Source organism: Diceros bicornis, chromosome 4 (assembly GCF_020826845.1).
Source record: "Diceros bicornis minor isolate mBicDic1 chromosome 4, mDicBic1.mat.cur, whole genome shotgun sequence".
Taxonomy (NCBI): Eukaryota; Metazoa; Chordata; class Mammalia; order Perissodactyla; family Rhinocerotidae; genus Diceros; species Diceros bicornis.
In genome coordinates, this window is record NC_080743.1 from 68,478,051 (window position 1) to 68,504,322 (window position 26,272).

At 37.3% G+C, this 26,272-nt stretch overlaps 1 protein-coding gene across 1 annotated transcript in view; it reads left to right on the plus strand.

Moving 5' to 3' along the window:
• The window catches only part of ATF6 (activating transcription factor 6), a gene marked incomplete at its 5' end in the record, with an annotated part of 211,042 nt that overhangs the window by 81,329 nt on the left and 103,441 nt on the right, over nt 1-26,272 (plus strand). The window contains 4 exons of the mRNA XM_058536922.1: nt 418-531; nt 1,614-1,713; nt 12,170-12,237; nt 18,611-18,725. Coding sequence (XP_058392905.1) covers nt 418-531; nt 1,614-1,713; nt 12,170-12,237; nt 18,611-18,725 — 397 coding nt within the window. The remainder of the gene's footprint in view (nt 1-417; nt 532-1,613; nt 1,714-12,169; nt 12,238-18,610; nt 18,726-26,272) is intronic.

The following is a 26,272-nucleotide window of genomic DNA, read 5'->3' on the forward strand; positions in this document are numbered from 1 at the left end:
CTGGTCACATAATACTGTCTTTTTTCCTGTCAATCAGTGGGTCTTTCCCCCAATTTTCCCCGTTATTGTGTCGCCTCCTGTGTTCCAGCAGCACTGTTTATGCCTTGAGCTCATTGAAGACGTGAACCATGTGTTATCATTGTATCCCTAGTTTCTGGTACATAATAATTGCTCAAAAAATGGTGGCTGGATAAATATGAATTACTATGATAATCTCTGTAGAAAATCAGAAAATGACATTTGTGCTGTATGGTCTATACTTCCCTCCTTTTCTATTACGTTTGCTTCTATCTTGCAGTATGTCTATTTACTATATTTTTATTTCCATGAAAATTAATACTAGTGATGACTTTCTTATAGCAAACTTCTTAAGGATTTAAGATGCAAGGAGACACATTTTGTTCATGTTTATTTCAGATATGATCATTCTGTTTCAAATGACAAAGCCCTCATGGTGCTAACTGAAGAACCACTACTCTATATTCCTCCACCTCCTTGTCAACCCCTGATTAACACCACAGAATCTCTCAGGTGAGTCTTGTAGATTGTTGCAGATATATCTGAGTGGGTTCCTGTGTTTAGCTTTGGAACCTAGAAAGTATTCGTTCAGATTAACTAAGGGGCTAAGAGAATCTCTGAATTATTTGTTGGATAACCATAGGCATATCAATTGTTGTCCATTTTCCCCACCAGCCTGCTAGAGGTGATGAAGGGTCTATTTAATGTGATAGTATTGGGGTTGAGTACTTAAATATGTCTTATTTGAAAACTACAGAATGATATTAATATAAAAATTCAGGGTAATTGTTAGACTTGCGGATGATAACATTTACAGCAGAAGGTACCTTTTTCTTCAAATTAGGAAAGTAATATTTTGAAGATATGTGATTCTGGAGACACTTTCCCCTTAGTATGCCTTTTCTTGTCTATTTTTCCCTTGAATTTTTCCCTCTGATTTTGGATCCTATCTTTCAACCTCAAAAACTGCTTCAGTTTTTTTGTGATAAGTAGTAATCAAGTATAGTTAAATAAGCATAGTCACAACTGCTTCACAAACTGCTCTAGAAAGGAAGCAGAATAAAAGAAAGTTATATTTGAACTAAGCTTTTTTTATTTCCAGTGTTGGAAAATTGGAAAATTTGGATTATAGTGCATTGAAATTTTTTTTTCCCCAGCAGTAGAGTACATTCTTTTCCTTCTCCCAAAAGTGCATGATTTTCAAAGGCTTGAATGCATCTATTTGTTGCTAGGAATCCTGTGACTTGTGAAGTGCTCTCCATCGTCTCCACTGTTTCTGTGTACACAGCCCAAGAGCAGAAACAGGAAATACTTTTTTTGTGGAAAAACCTTTGCATCCAATATTTATATTTGGCAGGTATTTAACTATGGTTTTCTTTGAATTTTGAGCTCGTTATTGAGGAGGCTACCATATAAAAATTCATGTCTTATTAAAAACAACATTAAGTGTCTTAGTTTTTTCAAATCAAAAGGCAACGTTGAGTCATCAGGCACTTGGAATGCTCTTTGGAACCTATAAATATGATTAAATTCATTTTTAACCAAGGGGTGAGACATTTATTTCTATGAAATATGTTAATTAAGCTATTTTATAGGTTAAATCATGAACTTCGAGGGTGGGTTCATAGACATGAAGTGGAAAGGACCAAGTCGAGAAGAATGACGAATAATCAACAGAAAACCCGTATTCTTCAGGTTTGTTTCTGCTTGTCTTCAAACAATGTTTGGCGTATTTGTTGGAAGGCTTCCCCTTGCTGAGTTGCTCTCTTTCCTGGAAGAGTTGGGAAACTTGAACTTCAGCCATTTCCCACTGCCTCCTGCTGCTTCTGATGCAACTGTCACTGCCACTGAAGCCCTCCTCCCAGGTTTTATGGCACTAGATTAGGTTTTATAGCACTAGTATTTCCTGCTCAGGCATGGGGCTGTTTTCTGCTTTCTCCCTCATATTTGCTTTCAAGCCAGGGGTTTCTATGCATGGACATCTGTATCAAATGTTTTTGCCACAAATGGTATAATAAATGATACTATTTATCTCCTCTGTTCTTAGAGCTCTTCAAAAAGAGGACGTTGAAACATAGGATAGCTTGGAAGTGAAGGCAGATCTCCATGGAGGGCATTTTTGAACTTAGACTTGTAGCACTACAGGTTAAGGACAGCTCTTATTTAGAACCTGTTTAATTGGGCTTCCATCTTAATGTTGTTTGCCACAAAGCACTGTTTATAGTCATTCCGTCATTCATCAAATATGTTTTACTACTTCTGAAGCACTTAGACTAGCAACTGGCACGTTGCAAGCTCCCAACAAACATTACCTGTGGTAGTAATAATGAGCCAGGTTCAGTTACAGACCTTGGGTATCCAGTAGTGAGTATGATAAAATTCCTGCCTTCATGGAACCTACATTCTAGTGGGAGAGAGAAATAATAAATGACTAAATAAATATACTCAAAATAAGAGATAAGTTCTCTAAAGAAACAGCAGCGTTGGATATTAGAGTTTGAATTGAGAGGTGAGTGGCTAGTTTAGATTGGGTGGTTAGAGAAGGCTTATCTAAAGAGATTCCACCTGAGTAAGGTATTGTCAAGGTAATTATTGCTAGCTGTTTAACAACTGGCCTCAAATTTTCAGTGGCTTTATGGAATAAAAATTTGTTTCTTACCCACGCAAAGTCTGATGTAGCCTCTCTAGGATGGCTTTCCTCCAAGCAGTGACTAAGGAATCTGGGTTCTTTCCACTTTGTGGCCCCAATAACTTGAAAGTCTTTGCTTCTGGCTTTGGGTGTTAGGGAAGAGAGAGCTTGGCAGATAATGTGAAATGTATTAGGGATCAGGCCTGGAGTTTAGCCAATTTTCAATTGGCTAAAACTCTGTCACTTTTCCTGGTCTCCTTTGCAGTGGGTTAGGAAAATCTAGTCTTCCTGTGTGCTCAGGAAGAAGAAAAGGATTTGATGAGAACATTGCTTTTCCGTAGGCAGAAAATGAAGGAGTAAACAATGTAAAGATCTAGGAGAAAATCTGGTGAAAGAGCTACCAGACAAAGGGAATAGCAAATATAAACACCTTCAGGAGGGAACAATTTGCATGTTTGAGGAACATCAAGAAGTTGAGTAAGGCTGGACTGTAGTGACAAAGAGGAGAGAAGTAGAGGATGACATCAGAGACAGCAAAGGCTAAATCTATCAAACTTCACAGGCTATGGTGAGAACTTTGGATTTCATCCTAGGTGTGAGAGGACAGCATTGAGATGTTTGAGCAGGGGAGTGACTTGATCCAATTTCTATTTTTTTTTTTTAATTGATGTTTTAATAGTTTTTAACATTGTGAAATTTTGGGTTGTACATTTTTGTTTGTCCATCACCATATATATGACTCCCTTCACCCCTTGTGCCCACCCCCCACCCCCATTGCCCCTGGTAACCACAATACTGTTTTCTCTGTCCATGTGTTGGTTTATATTCCACATGAGTGAAATCATACAGTGTTTGTCTTTCTCCTTCTGGCTTACTTCACTTAACATAATACCCTCCAGGCCCATCCATGTCCCAGGCCCAACAATGTCCCATTGTTGCAAATGGGACGATTTTGTCTTTTTTTATGGCCGAGTAGTATTCCATTGTGTGTATATGTATATATATATATATATATATATATACCTCATTTTCTTAATCCAGTCGTCAGTCGAGGGACACTTAGGTTGCTTCCACTTCTTGGCTATGGTGAATAATGCTGCAATGAACATAGGGGTGCATAAGCCTCTTTGGATTGTTGATTTCAGGTTCGTTGGATAGATTTCCCAGTAGTGGGATGGCTGGGTCATAGGGCATCTCTATTTTTTTTTTTTTTTTTTTTTTTTTGTGAGGAGATCAGCCCTGTGCTAACATCCGCCAATCCTCCTCTTTTTTTGCTGAGGAAGACGGCCCTGGGCTAACATCTGTGCCCATCTTCCTCCACTTTATATGGGACGCCGCCACAGCATGGCCTGCCAAGCAGTGCGTTGGTGCGCGCCCGGGATCCGAACCAGCGAACCCCGGGCCGCCGCAGCGGAGCGCGCGCACTTAACCACTTGCGCCACCGGGCCGGCCCCAGGGCATCTCTATTTTTAATTCTTTGAGGAATCTCCATACCTTTTTCCATAGAGGCTGCACCAGTTTGCATTCCCACCAGCTGTGTATGAGGGTTCCTGTTTCTCCACATCCTCTCCAACATTTGTTGTTTTTGTCTTGGTGATTATAGCCATTCTAACGGGCGTGAGGTGATATCTTAGTGTCGTTTTGGTTTGCATTTCCCTGATGATTAGTGATGTTGAACATCTTTTCATGTGCCTATTGGCCATCTGTATATCTTCTTTGGAGAAGTGTCTTTTCATTTCCTCTGCCCCTTTTTTGATCGGGTTGTTTGTTTTTGTGTTGTTCAGTTGTGTGAGTTCTTTAATTATGGAGATCAACCCCTTGTCAGATGTACGTTTTGCAAATATTCTTTCCCAGCTGGTGGGTTGTCTGTTCATCTTGATTCTGGTTTCGTTTGTCTTATAGAAGCTCTTTAATCTGATAAAGTCCCACTTGTTTATTTTTTCTTTAGTTTCCCTAGTCTGAGTAGGCATGTCATCCGAAAAGATTCCTTTATGACCAATGTCAAATAGTGTGTTGCCTATATTTTCTTCTATGAGTTTGATAGTTTCAGGTCTCACCTTCAGGTCTTTGATCCATTTTGAGTTAATTTTTGTGAATGGCAATAGCAGATGGTCCAGTTTCATTCTTTTGCATGTGGCTGTCCAGTTTTCCCAACACCATTTATTGAAGAGACTTTCCTTTCTCCATTGTATGTTCTTAGCACCTTTGTCGAAAATTAGCTGTCCGTATATGTGTGGTTTTATTTCTGGGCTTTCAGTTCTGTTCCATTGATCTGTGTGTCTGTTTTTGTACCAGTACCATGCTGTTTTGATTACTCTTGCTTTGTAGTATGTTTTGAAGTCAGGGATTGTGATGCCTCCTGCTTTGTTCTTTTTTCTTAGGATTGCTTTAGCTATTCGGGGTCTTTTGTTGCCCCATATAAATTTTAGTATTCTTTGTTCTATTTCTGTGAAGAATGTCATTGGGATTCTGATTGGGATTGCGTTGAATCTGTAGATTGCTTTAGGTAATATAGACATTTTAACTATGTTTTTTCTTCCAATCCACGTGCATTTCTTTATGTCATCATCGATTTCTTTCAATAATGTCTTGTAGTTCTCATTGTATAGGTCATTCACCTCCTTGGTAAGATTTACTCCTAGGTATTTTATTCTTTTTGATGCATTTGTAGATGGTGTTATCTTTTTGAGCTCTCTTTCTGTTAGTTCATTATTAGCGTACAGAAATGCAACTGATTTCTGTAGATTGGTTTTGTATCCTGCAACTTTGCTGTAGTTGTTGATTATTTCTAATAGTTTTCCAAGGGATTATTTAGGGTTTCCTATATATAAAATCATGTCATCTGCAAATAGTGAGAGTTTCACTTCTTCGTTACCTATTTGGATTCCTTTTATTCCTTTTCTTGCCTAATTGCTCTGGCCAAAACCTCCAGTACTATGTTGAACAGGAGTGGTGAGAGTGGGCAGCCCTGCCTCGTTCCTGTTCTCAGAGGAATGGCTTTCAGTCTTTCCACGTTGAGTATGATGTTGGCTGTGGGTTTGTCATAAATAGCCTTTATTATGTTGAGGTACTTTCCTTCTATTCCCATTTTGTTGAGAGTTTTTATCATAAATCCATATTGTATCTTGTCAAATGCCTTCTCTGTGTCTATTGAGATGACCATGTGGTTTTTCTTCTTTGTTTTGTTGATGTGCTGTATCACATTGATTGATTTGCGGATGTTGAACCATCCCTGCATCCCTGCTATAAATCCCATTTGATCATGGTCTATGATCTTTTTCATGTATTGCTGTATCCAGTTTGCCAATATTTTGTTGAGGATTTTTGCATCTATGTTCATCAGCCATATTGGCCTGTAATTTTCCTTCTTTATATTGTCTTTGTCTGGCTTTGGTATCAGGGTGATGTTGGCCTCGTAGAATGATTTAGGAAGTGTTCCATCTTCCTCTATTTTTTGGAATAGTTTGAGAAGGATGGGTATTAAATCTTCTTTGAATGTTTGGTAAAATTCATCAGAGAAGCCATCTGGTCCTGGACTTTTATTTTTTGGGAGGTTTTTGATTACTATTTCAATCTCTTTACTTGTGATTGGTCTATTCAGATTATCCATTTCTTCTTGGTTCAGTTTTGGGAGGTTGTATGAGTCTAACAATTTATCCATTTCGTCTAGATTGTCCAATTTGTTGGCATATAATTTCTCATAGTATTCTCTTATAATGCTCTGTATTTCTGTGGTATCCGTTGTACTTTCTCCTCTTTCATTTCTAATTTTATTTACTTGAGCCTTTTCTCTTTTTTTCTTAGTAAGCCTGGCTAAGGCTTTGTTGATTTGTTTATCTTCTCAAAGAACCAACTCTTTGTTTCATTAATCCTTTCTACTGTTTTTTTGGTCTCAATTTCGTTTATTTCTGCTCTGATTTTTATTATTTCTCTCCTTCTGCTGACTTTGGGCTTTGTTTGTTCTTCTTTTTCTAGTTCTGTTAGGTGTAATTTAAGGTTGCTTATTTGGGCTTTTTCTTGTTTGTTAAGGTGGGCTTGTATCGCTATGAGTTTCCCTCTCAGGACCGCTTTTGCTGCATCCCATATGGTTTGGTATGGCATATTTTCATTTTCATTTGTTTCCAGATAGTTTTTGCTTTCTCCTTTAATTTTATCAATGATCCATTGGTTTCAGTAGCATGTTGTTTAATCTCCACGTTTTTGTCACTTTCCCAGTTTTTTTTTCATGGTTCATTTCCAGTTTCATAGCATTATGGTCTGAAAAGATGCTTGTTATGATTTCAATCTTCTTAAATTTATTGAGGCTTGCTTTGTTTCCCAACATATGGTCTAGCCTTGAGAATGTTCCATGCACGCTTGAGAAGAATGTGTAGTCACCTGTTTTTGTTTGGAGTGCTCTGTATATGTCTACTAGGTCCATCTCGTCCAGTTTTTCATTTAAGTCTACTATTTCTTTATTGACTTTTTGTCTGGATGACCTATCCATTGATGTAAGTGGGGTATTGAGATCCCCTACTATTATTGTGTTGTTGTTAATGTCTCCTTTTAGGTTTGTTAATAGTTGCTTTATGTACATTGGTGCTCCTATGTTGGGTGCATATATATTTATAAGTGATATGTCTTCTTGGTGGAGTGTCCCTTTTATCATTATATATTTCCCTTCTTTGTCTTTCTTAACCTGTTTTATCTTGAAGTCTACTTTGTCTGATATGAGTATGGCAACACCTGCTTTCTTTTGTTTGCCATTAGCTTGGAGTATTGTCTTCCATGCTTTCACTCTGAGCCTGTGCTTGTCTTTAGTGCTGAGATGTGTTTCCTGGAGGCAGCATATTGTTGGGTCTTGCTTTTCAATCCATCCTGCCACTCTGTATCTTTTGATTGGAGAGTTTAATCCATTTACATTTAGGGTAATTATTGATATATGAGGGCTTAATGTTGCTGTTTTGTCATTTATTTTCTGGTTCTTTTGCATTTCCTTTGTTTCTTGTCCCATTTGTTTTGGACTGCCAATTCAGTTTGGTTGTTCTGTCTTATGACTCTTCTAGTTTTCTCTTTGTGTATCATATGTGATTTTGTTTTGATTATTTGTTTAGTGGTTACCTTGAGGTTTGTGTAAGAAATCTTGTGTATGAGGTAGTCCATTATCTGATGGCCTCCTATTTCCTTATACTAAGTCAATTCAACCACTTTCCTCTTCCCCTTCTAATTCATTCTTGTTATACCTTATTCTGTCTTCTGTTGTGGCTGTGTGTTTACAGTGATGAGGTTAAATTTATTTTTGGTGAATTCCTTCCTTTGATCTTTGATTTTAGTATTTAAGTAGTTGCTAACCTATTCCGGTAAAGATCTACTATTTTTCTGAGTTTATCTACCTATTTTTCTCCTTGCTCCAAGCTTTGTATTCCCTTTCTCTTCTTTTTTTCAGGCCTGAGAGCCTTCTTGAGTATTTCTTGTAGTGGGGGTCTCATGGCCATGAACTCCCTTAGCTTTTGTTTATCTGGAAGAGTTACTATTTCTCCATCATATTTGAAGGATATTTTTGCTGGATAGAGTATTCTCGGCTGAAAGTTTTTGTCTTTCAGTATTTTGAATATATCATTCCAGTCTCTCCTAGCCTGTAAAGTTTCTGTTGAGAACTCCGCTGAGAGCCTGATGGGAGTTCCTTTGTACGTTATTTTTTGTTTTTGTCTAGCTACCCTTAATATTGTTTCTTTGTCATTGACTCTGGCTAGCCTTACCACTAGGTGTCGTGGAGAGGACCTTTGCCTGTTGACATATTTAGGTGACCTCTTGGCTTTGCTTACTGGTATTACCTGCTCCTTCCCCAGATTTGGGAAATTCTCAGCTATTATTTCCTTGAATAGGCTCTCTGTTCCTCTTTCCCTCTCTTCTCCCTCAGGAATACCTATAATTCTTATGTTACATTTCCTAATAGAGTCAAATATTTCTCTGAGACTTTCTTCATTTCTTTTTAGTCTTAGTTCTCTCTCCCCTTCCATCTGGAGCATATCTGTATTCCTGTCCTCTAAAATGCTAATTCTTTCCTCCATATTGTCAGCTCTGTTCTTTAAAGATTCCAGGTTCTCCTTTATCTCCTCCACTGTGTTCTTCATCTCCAACAGCACTGATTGGTTTTTCTTTATGATTTCAATCTGTTTTGTGAAGAAACTCCCAATGTCATTGAATTGTTTGTCTGTGTTGTCTCGTATTTCGTTGAGTGTTTTTATGATATCTATTTTGAAATCTCTGTTGTTTAGGTTATGGATTTCTGTGTCTTCAGGGTTGGTTTCTGGGTGCTTGTCATTTTCCTTCTGGTCTGGTGATTTCATGTATCTTTGCATTGTGGTTCCTGTGTTATCTTTGTTTTTCCTCACCTTGGAAATCTCTGGTTGCAATTTCCACCCGCCACCACTGTGTGGTGGTAAAGGGCTGTGTAATCTAAGCCCCCTGCACTCTGCCCTGGTTTTTCTGCAGCTATGGACGTGTCAGATCGCTTGGTCTGGTCTCCTGCAGATCGCTTGGTCTGGTCTGGTCGGCTGAGCTGCGGGGTCTGGTTTGTGGGGAGGAGGGGGCTCTCTCTTTTGCCCTCTGGGTCCCTGGCATGTGGGGCTTCTCGTTCCCCCCTCGTTATCTGCTCTCTGGGGTGCTCAGATGTTGATGGTAGCCCTGTGGCTTTTCTGAGTCCTCTGTGTGGGAGTTTTCCACTGGTTGAGAGAGCCTGAAGAGCTACGGTTTCCCCGCAGAGGGCCGCCCCTCCCCCCTCTCTGGGAGCCAGGCGGACAGGGATCGCTGATCTGATGGGGAGGGGGAGGAGTTCTCCTTACCTCTCCCCATTTCCTCCGGGGGCCCAGCACGTTCCACTCTCAGATGTGCAGCAATGTGGATCTTTCCGATCTTGCTTTTCACTGTCTGGGATTCGGTTGTTGGTCTGTGACTGTTCCTTTTGTTGTATCTTATCGGGAGAAGAGTTCACGGGAAAGCTCACTCTGCCATGACGCTCTCTAATTTCTATTTTTAAAAGATCACTCTAACTGCTACACAGAGTAGAGAATGGCAGGGAACATGAGTCTAAGTAAAGAGACCAGTTAAGAAGCCATTTCAATAATCTAGATGAGAGATCATTGCAGCCCATAGAACCATGGCAGATGTGAAGGTGGAGGAAAGTACTTGAAGACCAAATATATTTGAAAGTAGACTGAATAGAAATTGCTGGTGTAAAATAAAAAGGAGTCAATGATAATTCCTATGCCTCGGCTACTGGATGAATGGTGATGCCATTTACTGAGACGAGACTGGGCAAGGAGGAGTTGGAGGCAGGAATCAAGAGTTTTAGAGATGTTAAGTTTGGTATGACTATTAGACATTAAAGTAGAGAAGTAAAGTGGACAATCAGATATCCAGGTATGTAGTTTAGAGGAGAGGTTGAGACTGGAAGTTTATTTGAGATCATATCACCTAGGGAGAAAGTAAAAAGGAAAGAAAAGAGGTGATGAACTGAGCCCTGGGCCAACTCCAACTTAGAGCTGAAAGAGAAAGGATAATCAGCACTTGAGAAGGGAGAGCAGTGGCTAGGAGAGTGCCTTGAGTAGGATAGGAGAAAATATCGGATAGTAGTGTCCCAAAACCCAAGCAAAGAAAGTTGGTTTTTTGTGTTTTTTGTGTGGGAGGAAAATCAGCCCTGAGCTAACATCTGCCAATCCTCCTCTTTTTTTGCTGAGGAAGACTGGCCCTGGGCTAACATCCATGCCCATCTTCCTCTACTTTATATGGGATGCCGCCACAGCATGGCTTGACAAGCGGTGCATTGGTGCGTGCCTGAGATCTGAACCGGCGAACCCCGGGCCGCCACAGCAGAGCACGCACACCCAACCACTTGCACCGCCGGACTGGCCCCCCAAAGAAAGTTTTTTAAGAAGGGGCTGTGATTAACTGTTACAAAGGCTAAGAGAGATTGATTAAGATGAGGACTGAGAAATTCCCATTGGATTTGATTATTGGAACTTGTTAGTGACCTTGACAAAAGTCATTCATTGGAGTGGTGATGACAAAAGCCTGATTGATGTGGATTCAGGAAGTAATAATAAATGAGGAAGTGGAGGAAATTATTTCAGGATGATCCCTCTTAATGGGAACAGAGAAATGGAATAGCTATACAAATCAAGGAAGAGGTTTTATTTTTGGATAGGATATATTTCACCAGATTTACATGTTTATATGCTAATTGAAGTACCTTTAGCTATTTGATTATTTGGAGAATAATTGGAAGCAGTATGTGATATGTTCAAAAGTACACTAAAAGGATGTTGAGAAACACGGGCTTTTAACCATTATGGGTCTGTTTTCATCTATAAAATAGTGAGGGTTAGTCTAGATGAGCTCAAGCTCTGACATTGTGAGATTTCATGATTATCCCGTGTGTGCCTCTGTGGGCCTCTCCAACACCTTTTGTTCATGTATTATGGCAACTTTATTGTTTGTTAGTACTTCTCTTGGCTGTAGACGATCATTACCAATGTCACAGGTACCTCAGAGTCTCAAAGCTGCTTACTGTCATTGGAATGCAATGTCCAGTACTGTAAAAACCCACTTCTGCCGAAGTCTACACATCAGCTGCCACCATGGTCCGAGGGAAAATGGACTCTGTCTCCCTTCTGCTTTCCAAATCTGGTGGCAGTGTATCTTATTGGCAGAACCTAAATTAAATCCAGAAACCTGGTGGCAAAAAAGTTTGAGTACTATAGTTTTCAGGCTTCCATCCCTTGTTGTATAGGGGAAGAGTAAGAAGAGGGCAGGAATAGATAATTGGCAGTAGATAATTCCACGTAGCTGGTATAATGGGCTTTATGAAAAATTAGATTGAAGTTCTTGGCCTAAATGAATTTTTTTGCTGTATCTTTTGATATAATTTTTCATGTTATTCTTTCCTGTTCATTAGATAAATGAATAGAGAGTTGGACCTCAGACCAAAGGCATAGGGTAAAGCAGATGCTACGTGGAAGACAGGTTTCCAGAGTAGCATATGGGAGCCACTAATGGTTTCAGATTGGACTGTTGGCTAAAAAGAGTCATCGGTGAGATCTCTTTAATGGTAGCTTAGTCCATAGGTATATTTAGGCGTGAAGATCTTTTACACAATAGGATCTAGTTTCATTATTATGCTTTAGGAACTTTTCATTGGGAAAATAATTATTTTAGACAAACATAAGTTGCTCTGTGTTTAGTAATACTTGTATGACTTGGTAATAAAACTTAGGGTACTTGGACTAAGCTTTCTTTAAACTTTATAAGTGCCTTAAATGTCTTAATCTCTGTAAGACACATCTCCCAGCCCAGAATGTGACCAAAAGAGTTCTAATTTCTATGTTGATATTTAGTTACGTGAACTTAATATATCATAATATTTGTGAAAAAAAATATGAATACTTTAATGAGAGCTTAGTAAATGTAAATGTAGAATGAGTCAGTATAGGAAATCTTCATATAATTTCGTTATATGGCATTAAATCTTTTTTTTCCCCCCAGGGTGCACTAGAACAGGGCTCAAATTCTCAGCTCATGGCTGTTCAATACACAGAAACTACTAGTATCAGGTAAGAAAGTGTGGAAGCTCTTGGCCAAGGAATTTAAAATACCTAGTATTTTAGTAAAGTTGAAATGCATACTTCCCTTCCGTCTTAAACTTGTTCTTATCTGTGATTTTTATGTTAGTCCACATAACATATACTGCTTCTGAGCACTCCCAGTAAACCCAGATAATTTCAGAGGGTTAACTCTCCCAATCTGTGTTCCTTAAATACAGATTTAGTTGGAATACAGTTCAGTCATAATGTTGCTGTGAATTTTAAATACACATAGCTTTCCTGTCCTTGATTTGCATCTATCTTGTGAGCCAAGGGAAAGGGAATATTATTTTATGAATATCTGCTCTATCCAAGGTGCCCTGCTGAGTGCTTTACATGCGTTTTTTCTTTAAATCTATATAATAGCTTGAAGTGTAGATACCATGGTCCCTATTTTATATATAGAAAAACTGGGCAAGTCACTTATTTTTTCCTAAGTTTTAGAGTCATAGAACCAATAAATGGCAGAATCAGAATTCAGATCCTAGCTATTTAACTTAAAATGCATTTTTCACTACACAATACTACTTAGGATTTCAAAAGATTTCAAAAGATTCCAAAAGGAGTGCTGTACCTAGAGGTTTAAATGTGTTAGCAAAGACATATCTAACTAAAAGGAACAATAATATGGGAGGCAATATAGTGTCATGGTTAAGATGCTAGCTTTCACCTTGGGCAGAATTCAAATCAGAACTGTGCCACTTACTTGCTCTGTGGATTCAAGCAGGTTAACTTAAAGTTTCCTCATCTGCAGAATTCTGCCGGCACAGAATTGATATAATGATTAAATTAGATAATATACGGTCATGCGCTGCATGACGACGTTTTGTTCAACAGTGGACCACATATAGAGCGGTAGTCCTGTAAGGTTAGTGCCATATAGCCTAGGTGTGTAGTAGGCTATACCATGTAGGTTTGTGTAAGTATATGCTATGATGTTTGTACACGGAACATCAAAAGACGAAATCGCCTAACGACACATTTTTCAGAATGTATCCCTGTCGTTAAGAAACACATGACTATATTTAAAGCACTTTGCATGGTACTTGCACGTATTAAGTGTTCAAAAAATGGTAATGGTGATGTGATGATATTGACAACAGTATCACTGAAGTGAAAGTTAAGAGTCTCAGGTTCTATCTGTAGCTGTACCACAGATTTACCATTCACAATTTATTTAATATTAATTTAACGTTTACCGAGAACCAACTGTGTGCCAGTGTTCCAGGCACTGAGAATACATATAAAATGTAAGTTGAAAGCTGTTCATTATCCTGTTAACTGAGAGTTACTATTAAATAGCAGTAAGCAGAATATCAGCAATTAAGAATATTTAAAATCCTGAGATATTCTATTAGCCTGTAGAAACAGATCATTCAGATCTATATAGTAATTAATAATTCTCTGTAACCAGAGTATTTCATTCATTTACTATCTGTTTATTTAAAAATATATCCATTTTCTGATGTATCATTATGATGGCGTATTATTTCTTCATTAGTTAAAAATGTTTTTAATCTCTGTACCTTCCTTTCAAGTTTTGAATCTAAAACTGCTCTAAAAAATAGTCTTTAAAAAGTATTTTAAATGAATTATAGCTGCCCTCATTATTCATGTATTCTGTGTTTGTGTATCCGCCTACTTACTAAAATTTATTTGTAACTCTAAAATCAATACTCAAAGTGCTTTCACAATCCTTTGCAAACATGTGTAGGCATTCCCAGGTAAGGTTTAACAAGGCAACCCTCTGCCTACCTGTTTCAGCTCTTATGTTGTAAAACAAGTGTCCTTTTCAGGGTCTATGTAGTGCCATATTTTTCACATTTTTGTGCTTTTTTGTTGGTGATTTCACTGTTGAAAATGGCCCCTAAGTGTAATACTGAAGTGCTGCCTAGTGTTCATAAGCACAGGAAGACTGTATTGTGCCATATGGAGAAAATACACGTTGGGTAAGCTTCATTCAGGCATGACTTATAGCGGTGTTGACTATGAGTTCAATGTTAATGAATGAACAATATAGTAAAGAAAGTGTCTTTAAACAGAAACACATAAAACAAGGTTGTATATTCATCAGTTGACTAAAATGCTGTAACTAGGGGTTCGCAAGAACCTAACCTTGTATTTCTCTTAGGAGAATGGTTCAGTATTTGCTAATTCAGTGTTCACACTGACTTTATAGAACATAACTACCATGAATAATAAGAATTGACTGTATATTCAAAATATTATAGTCAGAAATGGCCTAGTGAGCAAATGGAATTATTTCAAAGGAAATTCTTACAACTCATTTATAATTTCCCTTTAGGTCAATCTTTCTTTCCTCTTAAGTTAATAAAGTTTGATTGAAAACATAAAAGAAGACCATATAAGAAAGAAAACATATAAGTTTTCTTTTTGGAGAAAAATGAAACATTATTTCTTTAACTCTTCTTTAACTTTGGGGTGTTAGCTTATTGTGCTAAACAGTAAAAGACTGAAAATATTATTAAGAACTATATTAATATCATTTGAGTGTATCTTTTGGGATATGATGTGGTTTGAGGTATTATAATTTAAGTTATAATTTTATCAAGGCACTGACATGGTACTTTTAATATCTATAGCTAGGAATTGTTGAATGGCTCCTATGGAACAGGACCCGTGCTTGGTACTTTACACGTATAACTTCTCTGACCCCAGTAACGATCCTGCAAGGTTTATACGGTTATCTTCATTTTACTGATCAGGAAAGTGGGGTTGCTCAAAGGTTCATTTCCCCAGTAACACCCACTTGAGTTGTGGAGCAGGAATTCCAAGCCAGGTCTACTTGTTTCCAAATCCTAAGCTCTTCCCACCTTTCACACAGCCTCATAGGCAAGTGTACCGTGACAGACTGGACAGAGTGGTGAAAGGTAACTTTCCCTCAGACTTAATTTTTGTTACCCCGCTTTTTAAAATCATGTACACCAATGCAGAAATCTATTTTCTGATACTTTTATTATTTTGACATGTATTGCAATGCACTTGACTGACTGGTACATTTTAGAGCCTTGATTCAGAAATGAAGTTTAGCTTTAGCAAATTGGATCTTACCTTGGCCTTTTCAAAATGTTATTACAGTTATGTGCCACATAATGGCATTTCAGTCAACAACGGACTGCATATACAACTGTGGTCCCATAAGACTATAACGGAGCTGAAAAATTCCTATCGCCTAGTGACACTGTCGCCGTCGTAACGTTGCAGCACAATGCATTACTCACATGTTTGTGGTGATGCTGGTGTAAGCAAACCTACTGTGCCAACTGTATGTGCTATAAAAGTATAGCACATACAGTTATGTACAGTGCATAATACTTGACAATGATAATAGGCGATTATGTTACTGGTTTATGTATTTACTGTACTATACTTTTTATTGTTATTTTAGAGTGTACTCTTTCTACTTATAAAAAAAGTTTACTGTAAAACAATATGTCATGTTACACCGGCAGCAGCCTCTTACATCTCATATTTACCATATCTCTTGATTGCATCATTTTCTCTTGTGCTTGATTTAATCTCATTGTTTTGTTCATCATGGCCCCTAAGCATACAAAATTCACTGCTAATGTTGCCAGTAAGAGATCATGTTGAGTGATTGACCTGGAAATGAAATTAAAAGTGATTAAGCACTATAAAGGTGGAAAATCAGTGATGGTTATTGCTTTCCTGTCTGGCACGTCTCAGTCTTGAAGAACAAGAACAAAGTGACAGAAGCCGTTAAAGGCAATGAGACTAACAAGAATTTGAGAAGGGGGCTGGCCCGGTGGCATAGTGGGTAAGTTCACACGCTCCGCTTCAGCGGCCCGGGGGTCACAGGTTCAGATCCTGGGCGTGGACCTACACACCACTCATCAAGCCATGCTGTGGCCGCATCCCATGTACAAAATAGAGGAATATTGGCACAGATGTTAGCTCAGGGGCAATCTTTCTCAAGTGAAAAAGAGGAAGATTGGCCACAGGTGTTAACTCAGGGCCAATCTTCCTCACCAAAAAAAAAAAAAAGAAAGAAAGAAAGAAAATTTGAGAAGGGCCTATATCAGACAGAGAGAAACTTCTGATGACCTGGATTGAAAACCAGATGCAGAAGCGTATCCCTTTCAGCATCATGATGATCACGGAGAAAGCAAAAAGTTTGTTTGCAATGTTGAAAGAAAAAGCTGGACCTGGCTACAATGTTGAATTTACTGCTAGCTCTGGGTGGTTTAAATGATTCAAGAATTGTTGTTCATTACATTATGTGAAAGTGAGTGGTGAGTCTGCGAGTGCTGATGTGAACGCAGCTGAAGAATTTTTAGAAACTCTAGGTACACTGATTGTGGAGGAAAACTACTTGCCAGAGCAAATATTCATTATGGATGAAACCTCCCTATTCTGGAAATGGTTGCCTGAAAGGACTTTCATCTCTAAGGAGGCCAAATCAATGCCATGTTTCAAGGCTTTTGAGGACAAGATAACAGTCTTGCTTGGGGCAATGTTGCAGGCTACAAATTGAAGCCCTTTCTGATCTGGCACAGTGAGAACCCCAGGGCCTTCAAGCATATCAGTAAGCACATTCTGCCAACATACTACAGGAGCAGTAAGAAATCATGGATGAGCCAGCTTCTCTTCCAAGGTGCCCTCCTGAATTGCCATGCCAGCAGAATGGAGTATACTGTTTGGAGAGTAACATACCTTTCAAGATTTTGCTTATTGTTGATAATGCTCCCAGACATCCTCCTTTTATTGGTAATCTTATCCCAGTATCAAAGCAGTGTCTCTACCTCCAAATACCACCTCTTTGATCCTACCAACGGTCAAGGAGTTATAGCAGCTTTTAAGGCCTAGTACTTGAGAAGGCTATTGTCACAGTTGAGGAAGACACTGAGAAGACATTGATGAAATTCTGGAAGGATTACAACATCTATGACTGCATCAAGAACCTTGCTTGGGCTTTGGGTGATGTCACCAAGGAGTGTATGATGGCATCTGGTGCATTATCTGCCTACAAGCAAATCTCTGATGAAAAAAAAGAAACCAAGCAAACCACCGTGGACATATTTCTGAAAAGAGTGACACCTTCTCAAGAAGAGCCTCAGGCTGGTCCTTTGGGGGCATTCCAGAAGAAGGCATTGTTATCATAGGAGGTGACAGCTCCATGTGTGTTATTGCCCCTAAAGACCTTCCAGTGGGACAAGATGTGGAGATGGAAGACAGTGATATTGATGATCCTGACCCTGTATAGGCTTAGGCTAATGTGTCTTAATGTATGAAAAGCAAAAAAAAAAACAAAAAAACTTTTAAAAATAGAAAAAAGCTTATAGAATAAGGATATAAAGAAAATATTTTTGTGTGTGTGTGTGAGGAAGATCAGCCCTGTGCTAACATCTGCCAATCCTCCTCTTTTTGCTGAGGAAGATTGGCCCTGGGCTAACATCCGTGCCCATCTTCCTCCACTTTATATGGGACGCCGCCACAGCATGGCTTGCCAAGCGGTGTGTCGGTGTGCATCCAGGATCCGAACCAGTGAACCCCAGGCCGCCGGAGCGGAGTGCGCGCACTTAACCGCTTGCGCCACCGGGCCGGCCCCAAGAAAACATTTTTGTACAGCTGTACAATGTGTTTGTGTTTTAAGCTATGTGTTATTACAAGAGTCAAAAAGTTTAAAAAATTAAGAAGTTTTTTGAGTAAAAAATTTACAGTAAGCTAAGGTTAATTTGTTATTAAAGAAAGAAAAATATTTTTTTATAAATTGGGTGTAGCCTAAGTGTACAGTGTTTGTAAAATTTACACTAGTGCACAGTAATGACCTAGGTCTTCACATTCACTCACCACTCGCTCACTGACTCACTCAGAGCACTTCTAGTCCTCCAAGCACCATTCATGGTAAGTGCCCTACACAGGTGTACCATTTTTTATCTTTTATATCATATTTGTACTGTACCTCTTCTATGTTTAGATATGTCTAGATACACAAATACTTACCATTGTGTTACAGTTGCATACAGTATTCAGTACAGTAGCATGCTGTACAGGTTTGTAGCCTAGGACCAGTAGGCTATACCATATAGCCCAGGTATGTAGTAGGCTTTCCCATTTAGGTTTGTGTAAGTACACTCTGTGGTGTTTGCACAATGACAGAATTGCCTAATGACACATTTCTTAGAACATATCCCCTTCATTAAGCAACACATGACTGTATAAAAATTATTGCCAAAATGCCACTAATATTTTGATTGAGAGAGATTCTTATAATTCAGACATAGCCTTAGAATGGGAAGTATTTTTTAGAGGATATGAAATTTATTAGTTTACGAACATTTTGCCTTTTTCTTAACTTCAGCAGGAACTCAGGGAGTGAGCTACAAGTGTATTATGCTTCACCCAGAAGTTATCAAGACTTCTTTGAAGCCATCCGCAGAAGGGGAGACACATTTTATGTTGTGTCATTTCGAAGGGTAAGTTCATTTTGAAAGAATAAAGGAAATATTTTTGAGTATCTACTGTGTACAAGGCATTGTGCTGAATGCTGTGGAAGATAAAAAGATGGGAGGATAGGAAGCAATATAAAATAAATGAGTGGAACAATCTAGGCACTATTAATTCATACATGCTTGACTTTGGACTGTTCAGCATTATGAAGAGGAACATGAAATTGATGTCAGGCAATGAGTTTATATTTAGAAAATATAAACTGCTTATCAATTTTTGTTCTTTGTCCCTCCATAGCTATACTGTTTGTTTACAACCAAAGGAAAAGTAAAAACATAAAAATTTCTGTTTAGGCTTTGTGGTGGTATTCCCATTTGGTTATTGAGAAATAGACTTCCCAAATTTTGGTTTAAGATGAATCATGGGCTGATTAATGTATTGATTGTGGAATGTTTGGATCTATGTTTCTGAGGCACTCTATTCCTCTTTTCTCTCTCCTTCATCAAACATTTACTCCTGTTGGTGAAGAATGTGTTAGATAACTAGTCAGCTTATGCAAAATTAAGTGTTTATACAAGCACTTTTGAATGTTACAGATGTTAGACGAAATGGAAAAAAATGCATAGCTATTTACATTCCATTTTTTTCCCCTATAAAATGAAAATATATTTTTCATAGAGTTGCCATATGAATATCTCTGTCAGAGTGCTGTATGTTAAATCAGGAACACATGAATGAGTTAAAATTCCTTGCTGGTTTGTATCCTCAGTTTTTCTTTTTCTTTTCGGGAAGAGGGAGCATGGTTAGAAATAAGCATATACTAACAGTAAACATTTCATTCTCTGATTATTGTCACCACTCACCATCACTGAAATTCTCAGTTAACTTAGTTCTTTTCCTAAGGTATAAATATCTAGTAGCTCAGAATTTTAGGACCAGAGAACTTGGACACTAGAGAATTAGGAAAATCAAACATTTCATATATTTTTAGTTATTAATCAAATATGCTAGGAGATTTGGACTACTTGAGCAATGGTATCTCATGATTTCTGCCTTTTCACAAAATTCCCTGTGTTCAGCTTATTCTCTCAGACATAATTGGTGTATTTTGATTCTGTACCAGCCTCAAAGTTCATTTTCAGCAGCAAGGGGGCAGCTGAGAACAGGGTTTCAGCAAGGCTCCAACTGTATTGGCTGATGAGAACTAAGTATTTGCTTCAGTGTTGACACAATCATGTTTAAAGTGGAAAAAAATATATAAACTTTTAAAAATGGGATTCAGCACTACAAAGAAGAGACTTGATGAATGTTAAAATGAGTGTGTTGAAGTATATGTTATGGAAGTTATCACAGAAGAATTATTTTTAACACTCAGGTAGCCAAATACTTGTCTTAGGTTCAGGATAATTTCTCTATTATTTGATCAAAACAGTATAGTATATATTAGAAGAAGCAATTGTCAAGCCATGGATTGAAGTTATGGTTAGTAATGTTTTTCTATGGAAGAGAACAAGTATTTGTTACAGAAAAAATAATCCTAGCTTTAAAGGGACTGCATTTTTACAAAGGAAGGTGAATGGTATTCTTTTTTTGATGTATGCATTATGTTTCTTGAATTTGTAAAAGCTATTTCTCATTAGTTTGCTATGAAACGTACTGGTGGAAAATTATTGATTCCCTTCCCCCCCCACCCCCCATCCTTTGATGTTCTAGATGAAACAGTCTTTCTCATGTTTAGGAAAACTGTTCGGACTCTCTCTTACATTCTGTTTGGATTTCTCATTTCCTAATTACTGATTTATCACATTTTGGTATTTTATATCAAGGTCAAGTTAGGATAAACCTGAACTTAATTAGATAACAGTAGTTAGAAAGAGACAACATCCTTTTTCATTTTTTCTTTCTTGTTTTGTTTTAACAGTAGGGATAAGGAAGTTAATTTTATCCTGATGACTATAAACTATGTCATGGGACAGGAATTTGGTTCTTAAATCCTGGATTGTTCTTTTTGTTCTTGCTAAAATGAAAATGAAAGAAATAATGACCTCATGCTTGTTTTTTTCTTCCATTTTGCAATATAAAATATTCTAACAGTTTCATCAAAAAGGCAAGTGGGGGCCGGCCCCGTGGCTTAGTGGTTGAGTGTGCACGCTCTGCTGCTGGTGGCCTGGGTTTGGATCCCGGGCGCTCACCGACGCACGGCTCCTCCGGCCATGCTGAGGCCACGTCCCACATACAGCAACTAGTAGGATGTGCAGCTATGACATACAACTATTTACTAGGGCTTTGGGGGAAAAAAAATAAATAAATAAAATTATTAAAAAAAAAGGCAAGTGGCATCATTTCTTATGCAGAAGGATGTAGACTTTTTCTGCCACTTAGGTTCTTAATTTGGTTGACAGAAATTATTGTAATTGATACTGTATGATTGCATTGGAAATTAAGAAATACAGAGATTCTGAAGCCCCAAGGTTGTGCTTAGTATAAACCAAACATAACAGAGCCAATAAGCAAGTCATATTGTTTTATTTTATAATTGGACATATATTAAAAAATATTTTAATATCTAAAAAAGTAGAAGTAGCCATTGACTGTTTTGTATACTATTATTTAATAAATCATCTCTCTCTCAAACTTATACTCCCTCATAACCTACACTCTTTCATGCTTAAATCTCATTATAGTTGAGCTGCTGAAATGATTTTCTCCAAAGCAGACTCACTCTTGGATAACTACTGAGTTTCTGTTATAGGCCAGCAAGAAAGAATGCTTATGATCCCAGTAGTCCGGACAAAGTTTCAAACCTTTTCCTGTTCTTTTGACTTTCTTTTAAGTTTTTGCCTCCAACACAGTAACTCCAACGCTCTACTCTGTTTCGTTCCAGCTATTCATAACCTGTTTTCCTATAAGTATTTTGTCTTTTTCTCCTCTCTTTGACTTGTTTTAGTATGATGTGGAGTAGGGGGGTGGTGGTAAATAACTTCTCAAGCTTCCAAGTCACTTTGAGTCTGGTATAACTGACACGTTAATTTAAAAAATCCAATTAAGTTTAATGTTTATTTTTTCTTAATGCTTTCATATGATAGTCTGTTTAGGGAGGGAGAGGGCACATTAAACAATATAACCAAATAAATTCAAGAGCATGAAACAGAAACAAATACTCAGGAAAGCTCAAATAAAGTCGGATAAGAAAGTGATTCCATATACACAATGGAATACTACTCAGCCATAAGAAACGATGAAATCCAGCCATTTGTGACAACATGGATGGACATTGAGGGTATTATGCAAAGTGAAGTAAGTCAGAGGGAGAAGGTCAAATACCGTATGATTTTCTTCATTAAGTAGTAGATAATAACAACAATAAACAAACACATAGAGACAGAGATTGGATTGGTGGTTACCAGAGGGGAAGAGGGGAGGGAGGAGGGCGAAAGGGATAATTCGGCACATGAGTTGTAATTGGTATTTGAGTGGTGAACATGATGTAATCTCTGCAGAAATAGAAGTATAATGATGTATACCTGAAATTTATACAATGTTATAAACCAATGTTACTGCAATAAAAATTAAAGTAAAGTATAGAAAAAAAGAAATTAAAAAAAAAAGAAAGTGATTCCATAGCGGAGAGGAAAGATAACATTGAGAAGAAAGCTGGGAAAATGATATTTACTTTATCTATAACTTCAATAAACTTTGAAAAACTATCCTTAGATGCTGCTCTCTTGTCCACTAATAATTAAAGAAAAGAATTTTTTACCTTCCTGGGGCAATTCCCCATTGAAAACAGGTTCTCTTTGATTCAGATGGCTGTGAATGTCAGTTCACCATATTATCTCCACTCTTGTTTGATATTTCTTTTTCAAATGAGATGGATGCCATATTTGGAACACTTTTTATTTCTTTTATATTTTGTTTTCAGTACCCATCCCTCAAATGAAAAACAGACGCTTAAAATTGTCTTTTCATCCGTTTCAAATACATACATAGTGTAACATACGTAAGAAGAACCTGAGCGGTAGCTATAAGCCCGCCTCATAGATGTTTCTCTCTCCCTCTCTTTCTGAGTACTTTATGTATTCTAGATATAGTACTATACTTGGGTATTTTACCCTTCTTGGTCTCTGATAAAAAATTTATTAGCAGTATCATATATGTGGCATGGATTCTAAGGATAACACTTAAGTAGTAGGCTTTTATTATAAGATACATGGAAATTGAAGAACCACAAGAAACTGGCCCAGCAGCCAAAAAATTCCTCTATGCTTGTGCTCCATAGACTGTAATGTACACTCGTCCTCATGGAGAACTGGATTAGTGGCTCGTTGTCGTTCCTGGTTCAATAGCAGCTCCAGTAACTCCATTTCAGCCTTTTTCACACATTGTTCATTCAGACTCTCCTCTTTCTTTCAGCCTCGCCAAACAGAAAGAGGATCTGATTGTATACATATATTTACCATCTCTTATGGAGAATCGCTATGATAATCTTGGCTCATGGTCCGCGGTCCGTTTGTGACCAGGAAAATAGGGTTGATTTCATTAAATGCGTTCTCTTGCTTTGTAAGCCAGCAACTTTATGCAGAAGGAACAGCCTGGGGCCACTCTTCTAAGAAAATGATTGTGGTGGGCCCTTAGAGCTTCATAAACTGTTTACTACGCTATGCAACCTGGCTTAAAAAAAATTCTCTTGTACTGGTCCCTAATTGTTTGATTTAAAAGGCTCATCTTCTCATCTATATCATAAGCCTCTTAAAGGCAGGAAGCATCATATGCTTTTTTATTACCACTCCTGATGCTCAGCACGATGCCAGCCACTCAGTGCTTATTAAACAGAACAATTTTAGGTATGGGTCACTAAGAGAAGGCACAGTGATGGAACTTGGCTGTTCTTCATGATCATTTAAAGAGTGTTTTTACATCTGTTTTGCTTAAAGAAATTCAAATCTATTTTACTGATCTAAGAAATAACACAAGCGGTGCTGAATTCGAGCAGAAAGTTTAGTTAGAGATGACCTTTCTTTTGTCCATTTATGGTTGCACTAGCCAGAGATGCATCAGCTTTGTTCTTATCTCTGAATCTAAGCTTTAGAGCTGAAGAAATCTGAGTGAATTGTTTGACTGTGAAATGTTTAACAGTCAATAGGTACAACTTTGAGGTACTTGCATCCTCATTTTTTAATATTTGCAGAAACATTTTGGAGTGGATTGTCGTTAGACCTCACTGCCTTCTTTTTTTGGGGAAGGGATAGTGTCCGGTATCTGTACAGATTCCGGCAGCATGAGCTAGAAACTTGAAACTTTGGAAAAATATAGGAAAGGCTCTAATTAGTGCAGAAAGGTTGACTGGTGATGTTATTGGTTCAAAATGTTTGCAAAAGTTTATTGCCATGGAAGGCCACAAAAAAAGAATTTCGTAGAACAGCAATATTTCCTAAATTAATACCTAGATTAATTCCTAGTACATGGCTTAGAAGAATGGTGTGTTTTCTTAATGCATATTATTAATTTCTTGAAAATTTCTGTTTAGGTTTAGTTTTTATATAAAATCTTCAGGGGCAGGAGGAATTTCCTTAGTAATCAAAGGAAGTTAGTCAGTTTATAGTCTACTTTAAAAGGATACAGCTCCTTTTGTTTCGAGACTTCACAACTTGAGCATACACGTGGGTCTTGGAGTTGGGCCATTTTTTGATCTCCACTTTCATGGCCTTTTAGCCAAATTCTTTCTCTAGCTGGAAAAAAAAATGTGAATAAATGAGTTTGGAAAGACACTTGCATTAAAAAAAAATATCTTATCTCAGAAGAGAGACTTTTTAAAAAACCTTCTTTTAGAAGGCTTTTTTCTAATTAATTTTTAATTTAATTTGAAATATACTCTCTTTTGGGTCTAAAGCACACTATAAAAAATAGTGCAGAATTGTCTGAGTATCCACTTAACCTAGGTTTACTTAATGATTACATTAGTAACATTCTCTTTATATATCCATTTTCTCTTTCCTTTATATATAAATACTGATACTTTTAATGTATACAACCATTATAGTTTACAAACCTCTTTCACATACATAATCTTCTTAGTTCCTTATGTACATTAGAGTAAGTATTCCTAGTCCTAATCTTCGGATGAAAAAATTGAGGCAAAGAGAGGTTAAGTGGCTTGTCTAAGGACACAAAAATGGTGAGTGGTAGAACTAGGGCAATAATTGAGGTGTTCTAATTTCGTACAGTGATTGTTTTCTTTACATACTGGTGCTGCATTTAGATATATTGCAGAATATGTAAATAGCAAGATGACTGTGTTCCTTCAAAGCCAACCATGTTTCATTGCTAAATCTGCTGGGTAGTTTTGCTGGAGTTATTGCTTAACAATTAAATTTTTTTCTGTTTGTTAATTACTTGATTCTAGCTTAAGCACTTTATTAGCTTACACTTTTTGTAATAGTAAAGAATAACCTAATGGTCTGGAAGGTTATAGTATAACTTCAGATTGCAAACCAGGGAGTAGAATAAATAGGCTTTGAGAGTTTCTGGTTTCTTTTTAAAACAATTGGGAAAAAAATATCTTTGCTTTGTTTTAAAGAGGAAGTAGTTTAGCCAAAATAGACATTGTTTTAATGATTGGTACTTTAGAACGTCTCATAGAGAAGAGTGGTTTTTGTGCATGTGTAAATGCATTTTATTACGGATTCTGTATGTGGCATGCCAGATTCTTGAGATCAGAAACTTTTGATCTCAAGCTCCTTGTTAAATATGAGTTACTGTTGTGTGGTTTTAGGGGATTTAGTCATTTGTTCCTTGGCTCTATAACAAATTGCTGCTAACATAAAAAAAAAGATTTCTGTTATTTAGACTTTTCAGTTGCAAACTCTAAAGTAACTTGTTTTATGTTTGAAAAATGATTATTCAATAGTCTCTATAACTAGACTTGTATATAGAATAGCTATGGACACAAAGAGCTTATAACTCGTGAATAGTTTGAAGTCTTCAAGATTATTAAGATGGTGGACAAATCCACGTGAGTCAGGACAGTTTTCCAACTGTTCATTATTTGTGTGCTCTATTTAGTAGTCTTTATTTTATAATGTGTTTTTCATATGCATTTTTTTCGCCTCCCTTTTAAGGTTGCATGCTTTCTCTGGGCAGAGATAAAGCCTAATCATTCTGTTTTGTCTTTCTACAAGGTCTGTTGCAATGCACTGCAGACTGTGTAGAGCAAATCCTAAATAAATGTTAGCTGCTCAAACTGCTTTTTATTTGTGCCCTTTAACCTTATTTTTTATGTCCTACCATTCAAAAGATGACTAGAAGTGAGGTTTGCAGAAACAAAGGAGGAAAATTTTCTCAATGAATGTTTAAAATTACTTCTGTAATTTGAATAACAATGAAAATTTAAAAAATACATAGTCTACTCTGATGTGGATGGACCTTTAGCTGTAGAATAGAATTGTTTCTGAAAGACTTTTAAAGTTACTGAAGAAAAATGGGATTAATAATTGATACTTTAAAGTTTTGATAGTTTCCTTCTCATCAAATTTCAGGTGTTTTGTAATGAGGGAAGAAAATATTTTCTGAAAGC